The sequence below is a fragment of the Lytechinus variegatus genome, chromosome 13, assembly GCF_018143015.1.
Source record: "Lytechinus variegatus isolate NC3 chromosome 13, Lvar_3.0, whole genome shotgun sequence".
Lineage (NCBI taxonomy): Eukaryota > Metazoa > Echinodermata > Echinoidea > Temnopleuroida > Toxopneustidae > Lytechinus > Lytechinus variegatus.
Window position 1 is genome coordinate 10,418,636 of NC_054752.1, and position 18,867 is coordinate 10,437,502.

The following is an 18,867-nucleotide window of genomic DNA, read 5'->3' on the forward strand; positions in this document are numbered from 1 at the left end:
TGAAAACATGCATTTCTGCGCAAACAGATTTCTGCGAGCTTTACAAAAATGGACAGTGCTCACTCAAGTGTAACATTCTGTCAAAACTTTTACTTTCATTGGATAGATGAGACCCAAACCTAAGATTATATGTGAAAAAAATACACACATGTTGTATATTTTTTTTATTCCCAGGTCTTTTTCAAAGTGTAAACTTTTTTTTGATACGCACTGTATAACAAGTTAGATCCGTTTTCATCAAATTTTAGTTATTTGCCTAAATCTATGTTTTTTTAGTAGCTCTATAGAAAATGACCGAGGAAATATATTTTATTTCAAAAGGGTTTATACCCCCTTTATATGTCCATTTTAATTAATATATATTTTTTCTTTACTTTGGCAGCTAGAATTTGCACCCCCCACTGACCAATCCTAGATTTGCCATATCTTATTTAGAATACATGCGATTATATTGTGCGGGATATTGTGTCATTATTGCAAATTAAGAAATGAAACCGGAAAATGAACGAATTTAATATAACAGAATTAGAGTCTGCACATAGACTATTATGTTGTCGTGTAAGAATGATTACGTAATCAATCGAATGGACTGATTGATCGCATTTGTAAAGCAGTATGATAAAATGAACACCATGTAAATATATAACGGTCTATGGTATATAGTCGTATCTTATAATCGAGTCCTTGCTATATGGAGTTAATTTAGTTTCTTATCACTATTAATAGCTTATCCATTAACCAAAAGGGTCTATGATCTGAACATTGTTTTGAGATTACATTCTGTCAGATTGACAGTTGACAATCAAGTTGTTCTCGAATCGGATACATATGTTTATATCGAGCGGAGGAGACAGTGAAAATTAATAATGAAAATGGCGGACATACTGAATGGTGATCCTATAATCATGGAGAATATTACAAGTGGTATTGCTAATGCTGGAGGATTTGAATATACCTGGAGGTATATGACGACCAACTATACAAGATTTCAGATCGCGACGTACGGGTCTGCACTCCTTCATTTAGTAAGTTTTAATGACAGAAATTTTTGTATATATTTTTAATTTTCCCAAAATATTATTAATTTGTAAATAATTATTTATGACGGTCAGCAGAATTAAATTGTCACTGTGACATTCGCAAGTTGTAGCCTCATATATGGCACATCTTCATGGATCATATGTTTCCGTCTTAAAGGTCAAGTCCACCCCAGAAAAATGTTGATTTGAATAAAAAGAGAAAACTCAAACTAGCATAACACTGAAAATTTCATCAAAACCCGAGGTAAGATAATGAAGTTATATGTATTTTAAAGTTTCGCTTATTTTTCACAAAACAGTGATATGCACAACTTAGTGAAATGAAATGTGACAGATGATCCTTCACTCATAATTCTTTTGTTTTTCTTGTTTGAATTATGCAATATTTCATTTTTAATTTACTGATTTGACATTAAGAATCAACTTGATGAAACCATATCGTAGTATATTTACTCGATAATGAGGAGAAAATTAGAATATTTCATATTTCATACAATAAAAAAAAGAAATAGTGAGTGGATGACGTCCGTCATCAGTCTCCTCATTTGCATACCGACCAGCATGATATGTGTGCATATAACTGTTTTGTAAAATGAAGCGAAAATTTAAGATTTTCAGTATTTGTACGTTTGTTGGATTTTTCTCTCTTTATATAAATCAACTTTTTTGGGGGGTTGACTTGTCCTTTAGATTGTGTATCATAAAATGGCGCAATATGTCATTATGGTTTGTTTCGTTGATTTATTATGTGTTATAAGATGTAAGATTCCAATTAAATCTTTGCTAAAATATCATTCCAAATACGGGCAAATTAATCATGGCTTAAGTTTGAATATTAATGTGCGCAGAAATTAACCAAACTGGATATACATGTATAGCCTATTAGTAGAAACTTCCCTTCAAGTAATAATGAGGACTTCTCATAACATATACATTTATCAACTATGGTCAATAACTATTTGCTATTTAGCCAATGTGGAACTATTTTTATCGTTTTTTTTTTAACTACAGATGTCATACATTCTGATTGCCTCCCCATCTATTATTTTCCGATACATCCCTTTCATGGATCGCTTCAAAATTCAACAAGTAAGTCTGAAATGAACTATATGGTTCAAAAAAAACAGTCATTGAATTCAAAGGGTAATAGGAAAACGGTTCGACTTGGCATAAAACTAAATTAAATATGACTTTGTATGATAACACACTGCATAAACTCTGGTGTTGATTTAACACCAGCCGGAATCTATATACAGTATATGTGCACACCAGAAAAGTATTGAAATAACACCAGTTTGGAATCAAAGCGATGCTGTTTTAATACTATATAATTGGTGTTGTATAAACACACATCTGGTGTTAGACCAAAACCAAACAGGTGTTGTTTAACACTTCTCTGGTGTGGATTGATTCCGGGCTGGTGTTAAATCAACACCGGAGGTTTTGCAGTGCATTGTGTTACAATTTAAATGAGATAACACTGAACTGAGTGAATGCCATTTGTTTACTCAGACTACTAGTTATGAAACTGCTTTACTAATTGGCGGGCTATAGATTTTCGAAAGAAGTAAAAATCCCGTCTAACAACCACCTTCTGTGTAAGCTCAACTCCATCTGCGCCTCTGAGTATAGGAAACTAGCTAGAAGGCTCTCTCTATATAGTATATTGTTATTATTATTATTATTATAATCCTTCTTCTTATCATTTTTATTATTATCATTATTATTATTATCATTATCATTATCATCATCATCATCATCATCATCATCATCATCATCATCATCATCATCATCATCATCATCATCATCATCATCATCATCATCATCATCATTGAAATCATTAATGATGTGAAACTGACAATAATTGTTGATGTAAATATTCTATCTTATTTTGTAGAAGCCGCTCTCAGGCGCCAATGAGATGAAATGTTTCCAACTTCTTCTGCTAAATCAGCTTATAATCCACGTCCCGTTTTATCTTGGAGCACATTTTTATTGTGAACTCGCCAATTTACCGTTTAGCTACGAGACAATGCCCCCATGGTAAGTATGAGCTTAAATCAATAAAAAGTATATAATTATGTTCGTGGCGTATACCTGAGAAACCTTTTGGGGGAGAAAAATATATGAAATCAGAATCAGCAGTACATTGCACAATGAGCCTAATATTTTGAGGGGGCTTGATATGGCGAATCGTGTAAAATTGATAAGAAGTTGTGAGCGAGCGAAGCGATCGAGCAAGCAATAATGTCAACATTTTTATTACAAAAATCCAAGTTTGTGATAGATTTTGATATAATATTTGGAAAATTATATCATATTCCCGGGATCATATTTCACCCTTATCCCTTTTCTTTTCTCTTTTTTTTAGTCTTGTCCGTGATTTTTTGTTTGGTGGGGGCGGGGGGCAAATCAGTAAAACAGGCACAGATCCTGATGAAAACTTTGATCAACAAAGTTATAGTCTCCACTAAAAAATAGCATAAACGGAACCTGCTATTTCAATTTGCACCAGTGGCGTAGCGAGCAAAACATTTTAAAGGGGGCCAGATATGCATGCGTATCGGGCAAAATTGATAAAAGTACCAAAATCAAAATTTTTGATCGATTTTTATATGATATTAACCAAATAATATCGTATTTTACCTTTGTCTGTTTCCTTTTCTCTCCCTATGATTTTTTCTTCGCCGTGATTCATTATTATTATATTTTGTGGGGGGGGGGGGGGGGGTTGGAGGGCTGCAAGCGTCCCCAAGCCCTCCACCATCTGTACGCCACTGATTTTTACTTTCTCTATGCAGTCATTGGCAGGGATCTTAGCTAAGATCCCTGCCAGGCTGCATATAAACAGACCACTCGAGTTAAGGGTTTGCAGCAGCAGATGAGTGGTAGTGGTTCACATCTTTTTTTTTTTAAATTAAAGGCGGATTGACGAGAATCAATTTGAACTGTCCATAATCTTATGCGCTTCTGAAAGTGATAATCATCAGTGGCGTAACTACGGGGGGGGAGGGGCATGGGGGGGGGGAACGTGCCCCCCCATTCGGCTGGCAAAAAAAAAATGGGAAAAGGATAAAAAGAGAGGAGAAAGGAAGAGAGACGTAGTGGGGAAAGAAGAAATTATTGCTCATTAAAGTGTTATATTATGTTATGTTATATTACATAAGAAGCATTTTTTCAAAACGTTATGAAACATTATTTGCTCAGGGCCTATGTCTTCAATGTTCCTGGTGCTCGCATAGACTGTCTAACGGGATATATGATCCTGTTGAACTAAAACCTCCCGTTTTCGAATCAATATACACCAAACATATCTCCTCGCAATTCGAGTTATTATTGTTTTATGTAGTGACATTTGCTTCTTTTTCATGACTACGTAAAAAGATTGCCCTATTTTAAGGTCTTAATATAAAACATTTCCTGTCCGTGCTGACGTTCGCATTAGTTGATTGGTGAGATATCTGCTCTTCATGAATTCCTAAAATCTGTCCTTAAAATTAAAATTTTTCTGATCTGAATATCAAAATTTTCAGCTCGCGCTTCGCGCTCGCATCATTTGGTTAGTGAAATACGTAAGGTCTGAGTGAATTCCTACAAACACGCCTTAGAATGCCCCTCTTCAGGTGTGAATTTCAAGAATTTTCAGCTCGCGCTTCGCGCTCGCAGTATTTGCAAAGGATGGCACTAGCATTAGATGACTATGCTGAGATATTTATACTATAAATGGATTCCTAAAATATAGTCCTTAAAATGTCCCTGTTAAGGTCAATATATACAAAAATTTCAGCTCGCGCTTCGCGCTCGCATTGTTTGTTTAGCGAGACAGATCATGATTACAAAAAATTTGCTTATAATGTCCTTTTTTAGGTCTGAATATCAAAATTTTTCAGCTCGCGCTTCGCGCTCGCATTATCTAATCAGTGAGATACATATCTGTTAAATGGCACTGCATGTCCTTAAAATGTCTCTATTAGGTCAGTATACCTGGCACCTGACCGCGCTCCCTAAGTGACTCGAAATTTTTGCTCGTGCCCCCCCCCCCCCATGCTGTGATCCACGGTACGCCACTGATAATCATACTTATGTTTTCCCTTCATTTTAGGTATGTCACTCTGGCCCAGTGTTTTGGTTGTCTAGTAATAGAAGATACCTGGCATTATTTCAGTCATCGCCTACTCCATCATAAAAGCATCTATAAATATGTCCACAAAGTACATCATACGTGGCAGGTATGAATGGCCATAATAATGAGCTTTTGTCACTCTCGACACACGAGTGGCAAAGGAGTTTTAATTCAGAATGTCTTCATGAAGGCTTAGGTTATAGGTATTTTTTCAAAAAATCTTCTAATCTTTCATTTTCAATTTATATCTGTTTTAATCTTAATCTTCCTTTTCCTTAAAAATCATAATCAAAGTGCAACACTATAGCTATACAGTGCGTATCAAAAAAAAAACGGGACAGATTTGAAAAGTCTATAAAATTTTAGTTTCAAATTATTAGGTCTATATTTTGGTGTTAATAGGTGCTCTAAGGTCTTGTCTTTCAAATGCTACCAAAAAAAATTAGTTTCGTTCATGCTTGAGCGAACACGGGACGTTTTTGTTGGGGTTCAAAAAGAGGCTTGCGCCAGAATTGCAGAATATGAGTAATATGATGTTCGGACTTCTTGCTAATTAGCAGACTTCCTCTTAACCTTTTCATTATCTTTGCCATAATTTTCAAATAATGGGGTCAAAATTCATCTTCAGATCTATTTATTTGCTTGAATTATTCTGTTATTTCTTTTTAATATGCTCTCTGTTAGCTTTGAATATTCCTTCTTCAAGCTGAATTTTTTTTTCAACCAAATTATGGGAGAGCATGGATTTTTTTCAAATCCTTTCATTATGTGCTACAAAGGTTATGGTGCCTTTTGAACAAAGCCACACAGATGGGCGGGCGCTCGGGTTGCTCTCCCCCCCCCCCAATTGAAAAAAATCATGACCAAGAACAAAAAGTGGACAGGAAATAAGGAAAGATAGAAAGTAAAAAATGATATCATTTTCTGAATATCATGTCAAAATCTATCACAAAATTTGATATTGTAATTTAAAAAAATGGGAATATTTGCGTGCTCACTTCGCAGGCTCACAACTTTTTAATACATTTTACCCGATCTGCCATATCCAGCTCCCTCAAAATTGACTCAATACACCATTGCCATTGAAAACATGAATCCCTTCCTGTGTTTCCTGTCAAGCAATTAAACTTGGTCAAGGAATTAATGACCCCTTGAAAAATAGATTCATGTCTTTTAAAGGTACATAACATTATTTGTTTCACATAATTGAATAATCACAAGTTTTCCCAATTAATAATTTAAATCTTCTTGCTTGGGTTGACAAAAAAATATTGTTTTCCCAGTTACTTATGAAGGAAAATTAAAAGGTAACAGAAGTTTGAATGAAAAAATAAAATAGGCCTAATTCAATTAAATAAATAACTTTGTAAATGAAATTTGACAGCATAATTCGAAAATTGTGGCACAGATAATGAAAAGGTCAAGAGGAAGTATCCTGATTAGCAAGAAGTCTGATCATTGTATTACACATATTCTGCAATTCTGGCGCAAGCCTCTTTTTGAGCCCCCAACAAAAACGTCACGTGTTCGCTCAAGCATGAGTAAAATTTACTTTTTTAAAATTGCATTTCAAAGAGAAGACCTTAGAGCATCTATTAACACCAAAATATAGACATCATTATTTGAAACAAAAATTTTATAGACTTTTCAAATCTGTCCCGTTTTTTTTGATACGCACTGTATAGTTCCAAAAGAATGACACGATATCATCTTTGTAGACAAGAATAATGAAAAGAACCGTAATATTTTGATAAACGGAACATGTTTCAAGGTCCACATCTCATCTTCAGCCTATACACAGACCAGGGCCCCGTCTTACAGAGAGTTGCGATTGATCCGATCAATCACAACTATGGACGGCGAGCATCGTCAACATCTATTATGCATATTTGCTCAAAATACTATGATGTATATTCAAGCATTCATTGTTTTCTTGACAATTCAGTATGCTTCTCTTTGTTTACAAAGGACATTGTTGAAATTTCCTGTAGAAAAAATATGACACTGATGGATTTCCATAGAGTTACAACTGATCGGATCAATCATAAATTTTTGTAAGATGGGGCCCTGCATGGTATTTATATATTATGGATATCAGGAAAATTTCATGTAGTTCAAAGAATACGAAGGTATTAGGGGGCCGTTTCATAAAGCTGTTCGTAAGATAAGAGCGACTTTAAGAACGACTGGTGAACCTTTCTTACTCGCTAAACCATCGCCAATGATGCATACCATTTACCAAAAGAAAGGATCACCAGTCATTCTTAAAGTCGCTCTTATCTTACGAACATCTTTATGAAACACCCACCTGGAACATAATATTTTAAATTGAGATTATCACTATTATCCTTATTGTTATATAATTACTGTAATAAACATATGGGTTGAAATTAATGGAACATCCATCTCAACACGAACATAAATATTACCACAGGACATCTATCCTTATTAACAGCTCAGGGGTCTGTTGCAGAAAGAGTTGCGTTTAATCGCAAGACCTGTTTTCTGTTAAATATGATAGTAATTTCCATTATTTATATTTCAGGCTCCACATGGCATGGTTGCAGAGTGCGTTCATCCTATTGAAACGATATGTAAGTTCTCTATTTTGAGCTTCAATGTCCTTTATTTTTTTTTATTTTTTTTATCTTAACGGCACATTTTTTTTTCCGATTACGAAATACAACAAAAGCAAAAACGTTTGATTTTGTTCTAAAATAAACTTAACTTTTTATTTATGTATTAAGCAAGCCATATTGCAGTTTCAATGATGTTCATTTTTGATATCCATGGAATTTATCATTTAAAATATATTTACCGCCCTTATATAGTCTTTTTCTTTAATCTTCATTCTCCACCATGAAGTACTTGGTGTGGGTAACATGTGGGGTGTTCTGTTCTTTGGGACTCATTTCATCCTCCTATGGGCCTGGATGTTCGTAAGACTCCTGGAAGTGATTGATGTTCATTCTGGGTACAACGTGCCGCTAAATCCTCTTCATCTATTTCCATTTTATGGAGGTAAGAAGCTTAATTTAAAAGAATATTTTTCAAACTGTAATTTTACCCAATAGCGTGTATCATTTTTATAATTTCTCTTTTCAAAATCATGCTTGTCTTGATGTTATTTGCCAGGGCAATCATCATAAGACTCAATAAATTTGCAGCATTACTATATAGTTATGATCATATTGATGCTAGCGATGGGGGCATTTTTGTTATGATTAATGATTTGATTAGGAGAAAAAATGAATAATTTTTGTTTAAAAAATCAGTCGATGCTATCATTATTATAATCATTATCATCACCATTATCAATATTAGTATAATTTTGATTATAATCATTTTCATAATCTTATGATTATTTTCATCATTATTACCATCATCATCATTGTCATTATTATATATTTTCATAATTATCACTATAATCATTGTCATTACCATTATTGCTTTGTATAATTATTACTATAATCATATTATCGCGATAACGATATATAATTAGTTTTGTTTTTTACTATTGTCATTATTGTAGGCCTTTTTGGTATCATTATCATTTTTTCATTGTGAATTTTATTGATGTATCTGTTATAATCATAAGTTCATTTGTCTTATTTTGCAGGTGCTAAATTTCATGACTTTCACCACATGAACTTGAAAGGAAACTACGCCCCTACCTTCATCTGGTGGGATAAGATCTTTGGGACTGACATCCAGTATAAGGAATACTACAGACTCAAGAAGGAACAGGAAGAGGCAAAAAAGCAAAAGTGATTTAGGAGAGAACAAAAGTGACGATCTATTCCCAAACAAGGAATTATTTCACAAATAATGATATTATATATATTCAGAGAAAGTTATATGAATTATGTAATTATTATAAAATTTGTAGAATGCCTATATTCTCCAGTAATGATTAGAGGAAGAATGATATATCAATAGAATCAGTCATTTCCAATTCTTCTATTATGCCAATTCGTCCAATTAACAACTCGTCTACTATCATTTGGTCTACCATCAGTTCGTCCACCCACCACATGGTCTACTTTTATTAAGTCTAATGCCATTTCGTCTGATATAACCAGTTGGTCCAATAGCCATATCATTTGGTCTAATTGGACTAAGTGTTAAATTGTGCAAAGGAATGAAAATGAAATGGATATTAGACGAACTGGTTATGAGACAAGATGGTCATAGACGAAATGGTGATCAGACAAAGTTATGGTTGTTAGACGACATGTTTGACGGAATAGTAGACCATGTGATGAGTGGACGAGTTGGCAGTAGACGAATTGGCAATTTACCAAATAATCTATATTGGAGGACCAATAGATACTCCCTAACAAGTTTATTTTAATGAAGAGAGGAAATCAAACAAGCATATATGATTATAATCTGATCACTCCAAGTTTTTTGCCTATAATTGCACAAATAAAGTTACAGCATATAGTGATAACTTTGCCATATTTTTGTGAATCTTTTGATCAGATGCTTGCTTTTCCTCTTTTTTATTGAAATTTTATTGTGTTAGAGGTGAAGTTCAGTGTTGACAAGTATAAGGAAGACACAAATGTTTTTATTTTTTTAATGTTTTATTTTTTCATGTTGTTGATTTTCATTAAAAAAATGACTTCACAAAATATTTTCTAGATATGATGTAGTCATACATTCGTTTTCTTGAAAATTCAGTGTGCTTTTCTTTGCTTGGGAAGTTGTGCAAGTTCTCTGTAGAAAAAGAAATTATGACATATTGACAGATTTCCATATACTTGAGATTGATCGGATCAATCGTAACTCTTTGAGAGACATGGCCCTGATACTGAGTAGATGTTAGTTATCATGAAGTTAAGTTGATGGCAAACAAGTTACCAAAAGTAAAGTCATTCATAACTTATGCTATAGCTTTATGAAAGATCAGTCAGTGATCTATAATATTGCTCCTTTTGCATACAATTTGTTTCTAAATCAAGCTATTATCAATATTGCCATAAACTCTGTGTCTCATGTACATTTGTGAATATCATTTTATTAACAGGATTAAAAAAAACTTAAATTCGAAAAGTACACCAATAAATCTCCAATAAACATCTCAATTTGATTTTGTTTCTTTATTTCACATGTAATTCTTTTTTTATTCTTAAGGTACAAGCATAATAAAACAAATACAGACAACACCTTATAGCTCACAGAACTAGTACATTATTCTTTAGTTCAGTTCTTTAATTTCTTTCCTTTCTTCTTCAAGTTCATAAAAAAGTTCTATACTAGTTGCTTGCAACTTCGGGAGCCTGTTACACAAAGAGTTGAATTTAAATGCTACTAAAAAAAATCAAAAATAAGTCCTGAATATGTTTGTTTCATTGGTTGAATTTAAGTAGTGTTTGATTTTAGGATTTCCATTTCATTTTTCTTTTTTCTTTCTGCAAAAAAACCCAGGCAGACCCATCATCAAGGGTAATACCATGGGGAGGGGGTAGGGGCGATTTCCCCCATGATTTCTCTCATAACAAATAAAGAAATGAAATTAAAATGAGGGGAAAAGAACAAAGAGAAATAGAGCGGTCCTAAGAATAGCAGAAATGTTGGGAGAACCAAACAATTCAAACCTGTGCACCATGCAAAGCGTGATAAGTCATTGTTTATGGTCTACATATAATGCACAGATATCCCATTGTCGTGTCCTGCACTGTGACATCATCTCAAACTACTGCATCAACGATAAGTCACCAGGTTATAATTACAAGGTACCCTTATTTTCTCTTGAGAGTGCTGCCCTTGGCTTTTCAACAACCAACACTAACTAATTAACTTGGTGAAAGACATGATGTAACATTCTGAGTGGAATACGCGAAACTGTATGATATATGGAATGAATCCATAGAATGTCGTCTTTAGTAATATCAGTATATCAATGTAATATCTTAAGCTCAAGTGCAAAATATATTTTCATTAGAAACACCTCTGTATTTACAGTAATTGAATTTAGAGAGGACGGCCACATAAAGTATTTTATACAAGAGAAAGCTTCATCATACAGTATGAAAAGAACGTACAAAACAAAATTTATTTACAAATTTCTATTCACATTCTATTTGACTTGAAATACAAACAACCCAGTGTAAACTATTGAATCATAACATTAAAAAAATACTATGCAAGCTATCCTAGATGTTTTTAGAGCCTGATACATGTATACACATAAAGCCACGAAAGGGAGTGGGGAATTTTCATATTCATAAATATCATTCTTTGGACACCAGTGATTGAGCTTTACCCGGGTAGGTGTTTCATAATAAGCTGTTGGTAAGTTACAATTGACTTCATGAATGAATAGTGATTCTATTTTTCGTTGAAAATTGTGTGCACCAAATGGCCAATTTTCATTGGTGTTGATTTAGCTCTTAAGAATTGAGGATCACCAGTCGTTCATGAAGCGACTCGTACATGTGGCTTACAAACCGCTTTATGTAAACACCCATCGGAACTTTACAATAAATCTTCACCGAGGTCACGCATGCTGACCACTAGTAAACGTTTTCATGAAATCTGTACACTGCCACATGAAATGAATTACAATATCAATGGCAATCATATGATCAATAGTAAATATAGGCTTTATTTGCCAAAGACTTGTGCCTGATATCAATCGTAAGATCATTTATATCTTTCATGTAACAAGGCACCAAAGATATTGACAGTATAATTTTTTATAACAAAATACAGGCAGTGTAACACATTGAAAATGCATGTTTTGGGTGATGTTCTCCCATGCCTTGATCTATAATAAATATGTTTTTTTTTTAAAGATATATTAAAAGTATGGAATAATTGGAATGAGTACTGGACTCCTTGACGGAACTTGCTACGGGTTTGGTTCTGCAAACATCGCCATGAATGAATCAATTACCTGCAGAACGAGAAATGGAATAAAAAAGAAAGAAAAAGAAGTTAGAATTACTTGTCCATATCAGTGATTCTATTCCCTTCCATCATTTTGATACATTATGATTATCAGAAGTAATTTATTTGGTTTCATTCGGTCCAATATCTACATGGTCTACATGTAATTGCCATTTCGTCCACTCACCATCTGGGGCCCATTGCGGGAAGAGTTGCAATCAAGAGCAACTCTAAAAAATCATGCTCAACTTGATTTTCAACCAATCAACAGCGTGTATTTAGGACTTGCGATTGATTTTTTGACTTGCATTTAAACGCAACTCTTTCTGCAACGGGCCCCTGGTCTAATAACCAGTTCATCCAATAGCCATTTAGTCCATACCATTCGGTCAAATTAGACTGAGTGTTTATTTCTGCAAAAATGAATGAAAATAAAACGAATAGTAGACCGACTGGTTATGAGACGAAATGGTCATAGACGAACTGGTGATTGGATGAAGTGATGATTGGACCAAATGGTTATTGGACCGAATGGTTGTTAGACGAAATGTTGATGGACAGAATGGCATTAGACCATGCGGTGAGTGGACGAGTTGGCAGTGGACAAATTGATAATTTACCATTCATTTCTCTTCATTACAGCGACCACAGACAAAACATAAACGGAATTCAAGGCACAGACACTAAAGCTTACTTGGTTTGTGCACTGCAATATAATTACATATAAAGCAAAAAAAAAAGAGAATCCAAACATGCCATTTGAAAAAAAATTATGACAGACAAACCTGATTGTCGGCATAAAACCAAACTGATAATTTCACTATGACTTTGACATTCTATTGTTATTTTATTAAATACACCAAATATAATTTTGATTCTAGTGGTCAATCATTTCTGTATATCATTTAATGGGGAAGGGGGAATCAGAATTATATATTTGACCAACAGACTGCTACAAACATCCCACAAAAACTGAGAACTTGGGAGAAAAAAAAAGAAAAACAAAATAGATTAAAGTCTGTGAGGTCAATGACAAGGTGTAGACGTAATGCCTATTTTATAGAATAATGGTACATGTATTTGAGAAATATTCTTTTAAAGGAAATACAGATTTTTTTTCCACTGGTCAAGATAACTAGTCAAGGAAAGAATGGTTATGGGTAAAGCGGGTTGTTGGTGTGCAGTACTGATTATATCTATCAGAAAAAACAATATGCATGTTAAAATATAATTTCATATGGTCTAAATATAGCATGTGTATATACAATGAATCAAAATTCAATATTAAGTTTCAAAGTTTGACGGTGAATAAGAATACATTCATATGAATATCCATTGCATATATACATAGGAAATAGCTCATTTGACATTAGAATGACATTGCGTGTACACTTTGATGAAAGCAAGAAATGCAATTAAAGAATTTGTGCACCACATTAAATAAGGCCCACTTCACTACGCGATAATGTGTAGTTATCAAGGCAACTTGTCGTATATCCTTTTTAAGTGACTTAGATATATGAGGGGTGGGGGTATGTTTTTTCAACCTCTAGCTATGCAGCAAGCTAGGTTAAATCCCATCAAAATACAGGCATCAAACTAAACCAAGGCCATGCGGCCTCCAATGCCTGCAGAAATGGCCTTGATGCCTTTTCAAATATTTGTTTAAGGCCATGTAAGTGCCCTTCTTGCCTGCATGTGGCCGTGGCGCCCTGCAGTAATCCAGTGTATGTGTATTGATGACATTTTAATGGCCTTGTATACCCCCCCTAAATTGAGCACCGCCTTTCCTTCAATTGCCTTTTAAAAAATGACCTCGCCTCTTTGAATTCTTAATTTGAGCCCTGAAAACCTACAGCAATTTAAGAAGAATTTCCCACCACCCTACAATCATAGGTTACAATCCCACATACCAATTAAATTTCAACTCTCTTGAAAAGTTAAAGCAAATTGAGAAAATGTGATTAGTATAAAATTAGTAGGAAACAACCCTCATTGTGGTTGGTTTAGCAAGTTAGCGCCTAACAGGCTGCTTGGAATGCTATGAATCCAGTGACCGGGTAATAATAATTGTGAAGCGCTTTGAACAGTCGTAGATTGATAAAGCGCTATATAAATGCCAATTATTATTATTATTAGTATACGTACAATCAGTGCGATCAATATCATTAATTTCAATTTTATATTATTTGCAGCATCCGATGTTGTATAAGATAATCATGCATTTACATATTATGAGATGCAACATAAAAAGGGCACAGTGACTTATCAAAGGCAGAATTCTTAGGAGTTGTTGCAAGAAAATATTTCCGATCAATTTCAAATTCGGATGCTAAATTCCAATTGACATATCTATTGAAAACAGAGAAAATTAATTTTTGTACAATTTGTAGCAAGCAACAGACCAGCAATCAAGCGAATATTTGCAATTAAATTAATCACCAGACATACATGTATGATTGATTTGACCCAAAATTGACCTGCAACTGATTGGTGTTCCTTGCAACACCCCAACAGGTAGACATTGACATTTCTTGCAAGGTCACAAAAAATGAAAGATATAAAGGGAGACTTTTAGAAATGGTTCCATCATCCCCCAAGATGTTAAGATTACAGATAATTTGGTTATATAACTATAAGGCTGTGTTTATGCTTCCACTTTTCAGGCCAGAATCAGTGTTTCCATATGTGATTAGTCCAAAACACAGTTGCCTCCATGCTTCCTTTCATCTGAACGTTTCAAAATGCTGATCGTAAACTCACAAAAAGGTGCGTTTGTAAACGTTGTTTGACCAGAATTAAGCTTTCTGGGGAAGCATAAACAGAACCACTATCGTAAACATGCTTAAATGACGTTATTTGGTACATGCTTCCGGTGAGCTGAAAATCTGCGGGCAAATACAGTTGCATTGCTCCATGGTCGCATGAGTCTCAGCAGTTCATGATTTATTTTATTGATCAATGGACAATTTTAACTTAAAAGTCGATGTTAGTGTTAAGAGTATTTGTAATGTTTAAGCAACACTTATATGGTCATGCGTCATGAGCTCGCCCCCCAAAAAGGGTGATGCTGTTACACATTTTGGCTTCGTGCTATAGTAATTCTTAATTATTTTCAAAACCATAGAGGCTATTCCAACAAATTTAGTATCATTTTAAAGCTGAATTAATAAGGCAATAGCCTGGAAAGTTTAATTGCTGTAGACTTTATAGAACTTGAGTTATAGTCAGGACACCAGAGGTGATGAGGGGTGGTGCCGGAAGCGGCGCCGCCTGTACAAAGTCAATGGGAAAATGCAATTTTTGGGAAAACATCAATATTTTTGTCAAAACTTGGCCTAAACCTACAAACTTGGTATCAAATTAAAGCTAACATAGTCTACTTTACTGTCTAATGATTGAAAAGTAGGTTTGGCCATGTCATAGACCTGTGTGATAAGGTTGAAACATAAAAATCTGATAAATTTGCAATGTCTTAATTTTGACATTTCTTCCAGATTGACACATATTTGAATGACAGTTATTGTTTAGCACTAAACTTGCATCAATTACAAAAAAAAAACACTTCCTACAATTCTGAGGGGATGAAAATACTGCTTAGTATCAAGGCAAATCATCAAAATTATTAACTGACAAAGGTCAATGACCTTCAAACATCCAGAAAATGTGTTACGAATTTTAGAAGGTTTAGCATTATTTTCTTAAAAGCACCAAGTTTGTACATCTTCACTGATGTCTTATTACACATACATATTTCACTAAATACACACACTGACATTCAACAATAAGTGTCTGTGTGAAATGGTCAAATTGACATGTACCTACCTCATATGCTATCATACCAAAGGACTGCATACTATATTTTGGCTTTGAACTCATCAAAACCCGCCATGGCTTTAAACTATCAAACACATGCTATGTGGATGTAATGTGTGCAATTGCACTTCAGAAACTTCTTTCACGAAGCTGCAGTAGTCATATAAATATATGTATGTTTGTACATATAGCATCTGCAAACTTGTTTCAGTCTTTACTCCTGAACCTATAGACATTGTCTCTTGCATGTCATCATCACTTGGCAGATCATTGTAATAAGAGCCTCGGTAAGCAAATTGAGTAACTTACATTTCAATTGTTACTTTTCCTTTGAATTGTTTATGTACCTACATGTACCATCAATTCCTTTTAAAGTGTTAATAACTTATAAATTCTGATGTACAAGGCAAAGAAAACCCAACAAATGTTGGTATTGCAAGCATTATAACACCTGATATATAGTATACGATTCCTGAAACGCATGATTTTTTTTGGCTAAAGTCAGGGTCAATTTTCAGATCACTAATTGAACATGAACCCTACACAATTATATATGGTTAGAAAGGTCTGAATGTGTTCTGTCATAATATAGCATTATTTTTGTCATAGGGGGACTACACAAAATTTTATGACAAAAACCATGAGATTAAAAAAAATATCAGAATTTCCCTATTCAAGTCCATGTAAAACTGTTGCCTTACACCTAATGCTATTTTTGAGTGCAGATTTGGATTCCTTGTGCAATTTCCTTTCAGAAAATGTATACTTTTGCTATCATAGGGTGTATACTTTGCCAGATAAATGTTTTTAAAGTTGAAAGTGCATCGCGAAAGCAAAAATCACCATGTAACACAAAAGGGGGCGACCTCATGACACATGACCATATGTATATTAATGATTAGCAATATATCTGTCATTTCATATATGAAATAATAAGTATATACATTGGGTTCATATGTTATTGATTGCATATTTTGATATTTATTCATGCAAATCAGAATGAACAAAAATAAAGGAGAGAGAGAGAGAGAGACAGTGAAAAGCTGAGAAAATACATACCGGTAAAGAAGTACATACTTTATTATGAGAATGCGTTACTTTTACAATTAATGCCAATAAAAGCATTAGCAATCATAGTGCCATGAGACCAATGAAAAACAAAAAATCCTTTAGCAGATGGCCACTGAATGACAGCTTTTGAAAAATTGCAAGCACCTTGTATATAGCAGTTAAGTCACAAAGAAAATAAAAATTGAATGCAGTTGCATATTATTTTGCAGGAGGAAAAGCAGCAAATTAAAATTTGACAAGACTTCAAAGCCGCAACAGGAAAGGTCCAATAAGTCAGCCAGGATTTATAAAAGCAGAAAAGCCAGCCAGCCAGCAAAAGGAAGAACAAGATCGTTTTCCCACCGGACACAGCACTCCCCAGGGAGTGGGAGGCGTGTTTCCCCTTGGATCTCTCCTGTACAATTTCCATTATTCGCAGGACATCCTCCTCCTCGTCGTGTTCATCATCGGAAGAGCAACAACACTCCGTACTTCGGTAACCCTTATGAGGTAAACGAGGCCTTGGTTACCATAAAGGAAAGAAAATGTGGGGTAAATTCTATTAGATATACTCTACACATGCAGATCCAGGATTTTCCAAGGGGAGGGGAAGGGGGAGGGGTGTGCAGATTTTTAAAGGAAAAAATTAACATCCCCCCCGAAGATCTTCACTTGCAACTCATGCTGATTCATATCACAAAAATTTGGAAAAGGAAAGAGGAGAAAAAAGGTCCTCACTTATACGTAGATGACCAATTCCCCTAATGAAAATTTGAAAAGGAAAGAGTCCCTTTACAAAAATTTTACACAAAAAAAGGTTCTAATTTGCATGAGCACAATATATTTGTTATGGCTCCTCTCTACATGTACCTGGATCTGTCACTAGTAACGTGATCTACATGAATAGTGCATGTAAATGTACACAACAAATATGGGATGAAACGATATACAGAAGCATTATAAATCTACAATGTATAATAACAATGACATACATAAAATGTAAAACAGTATTTCAACAGTAAAAAAAATCTGTTTGAAATCTAGTACGATTGAATTATCAAAAAAGATATTCATAAAATCCTGAATTGGTTTTATTCATCAACAAATGAAAAAAAAAAAAAACAGCAATCCACCATTCAAAAAAAAATCCTTGACACACCAAAAGCTATGTATACTCAATGCCCGATTGAAAAAAGATATAAACATGTACAATCCTTTCACCAACATAAAAAAACGAGTGTGTCAAACAAACATGAACCAGAAAGCTAGATTGAGTAAACAATTCGTAATGAAAGAGCTCTTTTAATTGTTAAAAGGAATGAATGTGTTTTTTTTAATGTTTTTGTACTGATCAGGGGAGCTCATGAAATCAATAATTATTGCAGTTTTCTAGAGCAGGACTTTATAAGAATTAAAGGTCAAGTCCACCCCAGAAAAAGTTGATTGGATTCAAAAGAGAAAAATCCAACAAGCAAAATGTTGAAAATTTCATAAAAAACTCAGATGTTTAATAAGTTATGACATTTTAAAGTTCTCTTATTTTTCATGAACAACTCAGTGACATGCAAATGAGACAGTCGATGATGTCACTCACTCACTCTTCGTTTTTTATTGTTTGACTGAACCATACAGTATCAAAACAATGCTTGTTTCACTTGACGATAAGCAGAAAAATTAGAATATATCATATTTCATAAGATAAAATACAAAGAAATAGTGAGTGGATGAGGTCATCAGTCTTCTCATTTGCATACCGACCAGGATGTGAATATAACTATTCCGTGAAATTATGCAAAACTTGAAAGAATAATAATTTTCTTATTTTACATCCGATTTCGATGAAATTTTCAGTGTTATGCTTGTTGGATTTTTTTTTTTCATTCAAATCAACTTTTTGTTAGGGTGGACTGGTCCTTTAGAAAAAGATTCTATCAGTATTTT

General features: G+C 34.0%; 2 protein-coding genes across 4 annotated transcripts in view; one reads left to right on the forward strand and one right to left on the reverse strand.

The window, feature by feature from the left end:
* The first annotated feature begins 622 nt into the window (after positions 1-622).
* LOC121426422 (methylsterol monooxygenase 1-like) lies at positions 623-9,204 on the forward strand. Its single transcript, XM_041622721.1, has 7 exons — positions 623-1,025; positions 2,052-2,129; positions 2,938-3,083; positions 5,143-5,269; positions 7,709-7,757; positions 8,029-8,184; positions 8,783-9,204. The coding sequence occupies exons 1-7, from the start codon at positions 867-869 to the stop codon at positions 8,932-8,934; spliced, it is 867 nt and encodes a 288-aa protein (XP_041478655.1). The 5' UTR covers positions 623-866; the 3' UTR covers positions 8,935-9,204.
* Positions 9,205-11,344: 2,140 nt separating this feature from the next.
* Positions 11,345-18,867, reverse strand: part of LOC121426420 (EF-hand calcium-binding domain-containing protein 1-like) — a 28,160-nt gene continuing 20,637 nt past the window's right edge. For 2 of the 3 annotated variants that reach the window (XM_041622717.1, XM_041622716.1), the window contains exons 7-8: positions 17,290-17,447; positions 11,345-12,067 (exon numbers count right to left, since the gene is read on the reverse strand). In XM_041622717.1, the coding sequence (XP_041478651.1) occupies positions 12,060-12,067; positions 17,290-17,447 (166 nt within the window). In that variant the 3' untranslated portion in view covers positions 11,345-12,059. The remainder of the gene's footprint in view (positions 12,068-17,289; positions 17,448-18,867) is intronic. The other variant, XM_041622719.1, reaches the window with a different exon arrangement.